At 42.3% G+C, this 5,623-nt stretch overlaps 1 protein-coding gene and 1 long non-coding RNA gene across 2 annotated transcripts in view; one reads left to right on the forward strand and one right to left on the reverse strand.

The window, feature by feature from the left end:
* Window positions 1-1,891, forward strand: part of TMEM145 (transmembrane protein 145) — a 73,573-nt gene extending 71,682 nt beyond the window's left edge. Inside the window, 1 exon segment of the mRNA XM_018554794.1 lies at window positions 1,081-1,891. Within this exon segment, the coding sequence (XP_018410296.1) occupies window positions 1,081-1,317 (237 nt within the window). The 3' untranslated portion in view covers window positions 1,318-1,891.
* Window positions 1,892-2,965: 1,074 nt separating this feature from the next.
* On the reverse strand, window positions 2,966-3,343 carry LOC108785672. Its single transcript, XR_001941147.1, has 2 exons — window positions 3,302-3,343; window positions 2,966-3,229 (listed from the first exon to the last, which is right to left on the reverse strand). It is a non-coding gene; the product is annotated as an uncharacterized LOC108785672 (long non-coding RNA).
* Between the last annotated feature and the right edge of the window lie 2,280 nt (window positions 3,344-5,623).

The following is a 5,623-nucleotide window of genomic DNA, read 5'->3' on the forward strand; positions in this document are numbered from 1 at the left end:
GGGGGGCGCTCTACCGAACAATGTTTGAAGTGTGCCTGCTGCTTCCTTTCCCGCCAGAGCATCCCATATTGTTATGAGCCAGGCAGGGAGATATGTAAGGGCCATACACATCTCCTTGACCATGAGATGCTTTGGCCAGCGTCCTGCTCAGCTATGTCACTGGTTGCCAGGAGCTGGGCGGGACGTCGGTCAGAGTAGGAGCCAGAGCTGGGCAGGGAGATGATGCAAAGGGTAAGATTGCACCACCAGCGCCCTACCTCAGATGGAAAAAAGGCTAGGGACACACCTGGCTGAAGGCATCACTGACCAAGAGATCTTGGGGGAAAAAGTGATTAGACGGGTTATAAATATCCAATCTCTTTTATTTCTGTCTAGACATAACGGTAATGGAGATATCTGTCCGCACCTTTCTACTATCTATTTCTTCCTTTCTACACCATGAAATAAATATGCAGGCTCAAGCGACCCGTGTACTCATATATGTTCCTAAATCTGGACTCAAATACTTTTTAAAGTTTTGCTGGCCATAGACTGCTCAAATTTCACAATTCGAGTTGTGGTTGACCCTACGAGTTCCAGGCTAATTTAAAAATTGATGGAGCCCGGTGGGAAATTATTAGCTGAACATTGACTATGTCCTATCACATACAGCCAATGTTCAGAAGTGTCCATGTATTCAGGCAGCTGCTGGTGGTTTGGCTGCTGATGGCTGAATCGATGAATTCTCTCTCCCTGGTTCAGCCCGAGGGCCGTATGGGATAAATTCAAGCTTTGTATCACTCTGTGATTGGAGAAGAAGCCGATCACATGACTTTGATGATTCTCGTGACAGGTCTCTCCTCCTCCTGTATTTTTAACCCATTCATACATTGGAATAAAAGGTCCCTCTGCATGCAGATCACATTTATAAATGCTACCGCTATACTCTATAAATGTCTCAATATTTTTTCTTTTTAGTAGATGTCCTTCTTCTGTGTTCACATTATTATGTCCCTTTTCATTGCCATTCCACTTTAGTTTGTAATGCTTTTTAACATTTTCTTCGTTTTTTCGTAACAGTCTTGATCTGTCTTCACGCAGATAAACAAGCCAGTTCAATATCCAGTGACCCTGGGACAATGCTATTCGCAGCTCACCTCTGACCCACATCATGTCTTCAGCCCCCCATCAATGAACGGAGCCCCGGGAACCCAGAAAGTACCAGTCGGTGAAACTCAGCTTGGGGGACTTCAGCAACTCCATGCCCCCCAAATACACCATCAGAATGGATTCCCTGAATATTTTAGCATACGGTCTGCAGGTCCTCAACCGATGTAGACCGCCTTGCTGGAAGGACAATACTGCAGTCCTTGTTGAGCCAAGACGGACCCTTTGGAGTGACCATGGCCTGACCTTTTGAGCCAGAATTTATGTGTGTGTGTGTGTGGCAGTATATAAGATGTAGGAGTATGTCTGGGTGCGCAAATGCGTATGTAAATGTTTATAAAGACACAACCATATGTACATATTTCATACTCTGTATGTTGGTGTGTGCATGTGCATAGGTATACCGGATATCAATTAGTTATGTGCCTATGTATGTCAATAATATGTGCCTCTGCCTCAGCTCTTGTCTATCACATGACCAATGTTTTGGTTTCCCATCATCCCATGGGTGCTTTGCTTCATTGACGCCTATTCTTTGTTCCCCATTGCAAAGATTCTCTGCTTAGCTACCTAATATTTCTCTTTCTGTCTGCCGTGTGGTAAATTCTTGACCCTAGCTCTCTCTAGTTATCTTCCTTTTCTGTCAAAGCATACCATTTTTTTTTTACTACAGTTGCTTAAAGGTATCCTATATTTCTCTAGAACGTAGCTTGCTGGCTACCGTGTTCACTTACTTTAGCTGTACCTTCCCATCTTACTCTTACTGCTGTTTTCCCAGCTAGCATACATGTGTGTTTTTATGGGCTCTGTCCTATTTAGATTTAGAACCTTTGTACATGGGCCTTTGTTGACCTCAGAACTGCTTTTCTCCCCATACAAGTCAATGGGAGTGCAAAAGCAGCTTGAAGCAGCTTTATGCAGCGTAGGAAGTTACATTCACTTGTAAAGGGACCCATATGGAACCCAGAATCAACTTAGACTGATTCACGTCCAATGCATGTGGAATGTACTTCAAAGCATGTTGCATTTGCTCATCTACACAAGGCCTTACTCTGTTGTGTTGGAAGTGAGCACAAAAGAACGCAGCAGTACCGAAAATGCCCATGCACAATGTCCCTCCCTGTTTCTGGTCACATGTAGACAATTGCTTTATTCGATGAACAGAGCCCATTATAAAAATGGAACTGTAGCCAATATCAGCTAACCTTTAACATGAAACAGTAAGTTTTATTGGCTGCTATAGGCTACAGCCCCACTTTAGCTCCAGTGTTTACAGACCAGCCATGATGATATGTTAATGACCTCTTAACAAACCTTTGACCATTCTTGTGGTGTGGCTGCATTCAGAGATCACTCATGTCTTTTTGCTTCACCTCTTCATTATCATTGTCTTTCGTTACCTGTATCGCTCACATTTTGCTACTTTATATTTCCTTTTTTTTTGTACTCTATTGTCTGTAGTTTTCTGTTTCTCTCCGTTGATGCCATATACAGTTTATTCATGTTATTTACATTCTGTTTCCGCTATACAGTGAAGCAAAAAAGTATTTAGTCAGCCACCAATTGTGCAAGTTCTCCCACTTAAAACGATGAGAGAGACCATCCTTTGGCTCCTTTTCACTGGTGTAGTTCTCTTCTCTTCTCCCTCTCTCTCTCCTTCTTCCAGTCAGTAGTTTTCTGTATCTTTCTATTCTTATTGTCTGTCGTTTCCTGTATCTCGATATTGCCATTGTCTGTAGTTTCCTGTATCTCTCCACTTCTATTGTTTGTAGTTTCCAGTATCTTTCTACTTCTATTGTCTCTAGTTTCTTGTATCTCTCTACTCCCATTGTCTGTAGTTTCCTGTATCTCTCCACTTCTATTGTCTGTAGTTTCCAGTATCTTTCTACTTCTATTGTCTGTAGTTTCTTGTATCTCTCTACTTCTATTGTCTCTAGTTTCTTGTATCTCTCTACTTATATTGTCTGTAGCTCCCTGTATCTTTCTACTCCCATTGTCTCTAGTTTCCAGTATTTATTTACTTCTATTATCTGTAGTCTCCTGAATCTCTCTACTCCCATTGTCTGTAGTTCCCTGTATCTCTCTTTTCCCACTATCTATAGATTTATGTATATCCCTCCATTTCCACTGTCTTTAGCTTCTTGTATCTCTCTACTCCCATTGTCTGTAGTTTCCTGTGTCTCTCTACTCCTATTGTCTGTAGGTTCCTGTGTCTTTTGTTCTACTGGCTACACATCCTGTTTCTCTCGAGTCCCACTATCTGTAAATTTATGTATATTCCGCTATTCCCGCTGTCTTCAGTTTCCTGTATCTCTCTATTTCCGCTGTTTGTAGTTTCCTGTATCTGTCTAGTCCCACTATCTGTAGACGTATGTATATCCCTCATCCCCATTGTCTTAAGTTTCCTGTATCTCGCTATTCCTACTATCTGTAGTTGGCTGTTGCATGTTGGCTATGACTATATTTTCCTATATCTCTTTTGTCCAACAGTCTGTAGTTATCTGTATCTTTTCCAGTGGCTCTCTATAGCTCTGTCTGCAGATTTTTGTAGCTATCATAGATTTATTTTTCTATGCTGTTTGTAGTTTCCTGCATCACTCTAATGTCCACAGGTTCTTGTAACGCCTCCTTGTATCATTTTCTTTCCATGCAGATTCCCATTGTTCTCCATTCATCCTCTAATGTCCACGGGTTCTTGTAACACCTCCTTGTATCATATTCTTTCCATGCAGATTCCCATTGATCTCCATTCATCCTGTCTTTCTAGTGTGTACTTAGTTTCATCTGTCTATCTCTATGTTCAGCTTCCTATAGAGGTGGGATGAGAGTTGCCCAATCTGGACACTTTGGCCAAGAAAAAGGTCTCTCAGGTCCATTTTATCAGCCATACGTTAGCTGGGTCTTCGGGGAAAGCCAGTTGGGTGGATTAGCAAACCTGCCCCAATCACTATTACCCTCCTCAACCCACCAAAAAGGGAAACATTGGCAGCTCTGCTTGTACCCCTTTACAAATTTGTCTTGCCCTTTGAATTGACATAAACATTAGTACTCAGCTGAGTCGTGCCTTCTTGTTTATGTGTGTGCTAGTGGACTAAAGTGCTTGACGAAAGATGACTTGTACCTGCACGTTTGACTGCACTTAGAGGTATATGGGCAATTCAAGCTCCTGTGTTACTCTTTTCCCTTTAGCTGTAGCTTCTATATATATCTAATCTTTCATAATAGTTCCCTGTATTTCTCCATTCCTTCTGTTTTAGTTTATTGGCCTTTGATTTCAGCTGATTGTAGTCTTCTTCACCTCCCTATATGAATTGTGTGTGGTTTCCTATTATCTGTAGTGTCCTGTATCTCTCTTCAGCGGTCTGTAGTTGTCTGTATTACATTGTTTCTGCTACCTGTAATGTTCTGGATCTTCCTATATCACCTGCCTTTTGTTTTCTGTATAGCTCTCTCTATTTTATGTGTTTTGTTTGGACTTCATTATTTAAACTGTCTGTATTCTCTTGTATCCCTCTGTAATTATGAGGAATCTGGATATCGCTCCATTTCTGGTCCATACCTGTGCCTCACCAGTCCTCACCAGTCCTCACCTGTCCCCCTTCTGTTATCTCTTATTCTCTTTAATTTTCTCATTGTCTCCCAGTATAGTCGTTTCATTTCATAGTGGTTCAATCTCAGTATATCCTGCCCCTTAATGGTTTTTCCATACTGCTATTTCTGCCTGTCCAGTCATAAACAGTGGCACAATTTGAACAAGGGTAAAGCATTGTCGGATATTCATAGAGTGGCACTTTATAGAGCACATAAGAGTTGGGCATTGATATAGCTAAAGAATACTAATCGATACAGTATTATGAATTACTGCAAACGCTGCAAGGCATGTTTTCTAATCACCTTCTATGTTTCCACTTGTAATGTCCGATGGAGTTTTGCCTATATTTTTATAGATAAAGGAAGGCACCCAGGTACAGTGCAGATGCCATTGTGCCATTTATTTCTGCAGAGTTGTATATGGTATCTAGACAAACATGTACCCTCTGTATATAGGAGAAACACCCAGATCACATATTGGGAATAAACTGTAGATGTATGCAAGAAAATACATAGTTGTATAATGCGACCAGCTAACATTATAGCCGTGGCTCACATCAGTTGATGCATGAAGCGAATTTAAGCCAAAAATGTATTATATTGCAGATTGCCAGTCCTTAGATGAGGTGGCTGTATAGGCAGGGGCGTATCTGCCGCGAGGCAAACAAGGCGTTTGCCTGGAGCGGCAGATTCCCTGAGAGCGGCAATTGCTGTGGTTCTCTCCCCAGTTTATTTATCAAGGGAAGAGAACCGGAGGCTATCGTAGCGGCGGGGACGAGGCCGGCGGGTTGCGGCGGTGTCCAGGCAGCGGTCGGCGGCGCTTTGAATGCCGGGTGAGTGATCGCCGGAGGGGGTTGTCTATGGAGGCTTGTGCTGATGGGGAGGC

Source organism: Nanorana parkeri, unplaced genomic scaffold (genome assembly GCF_000935625.1).
Source record: "Nanorana parkeri isolate BGI_ZX_2015 unplaced genomic scaffold, ASM93562v1 scaffold173, whole genome shotgun sequence".
Taxonomy (NCBI): Eukaryota; Metazoa; Chordata; class Amphibia; order Anura; family Dicroglossidae; genus Nanorana; species Nanorana parkeri.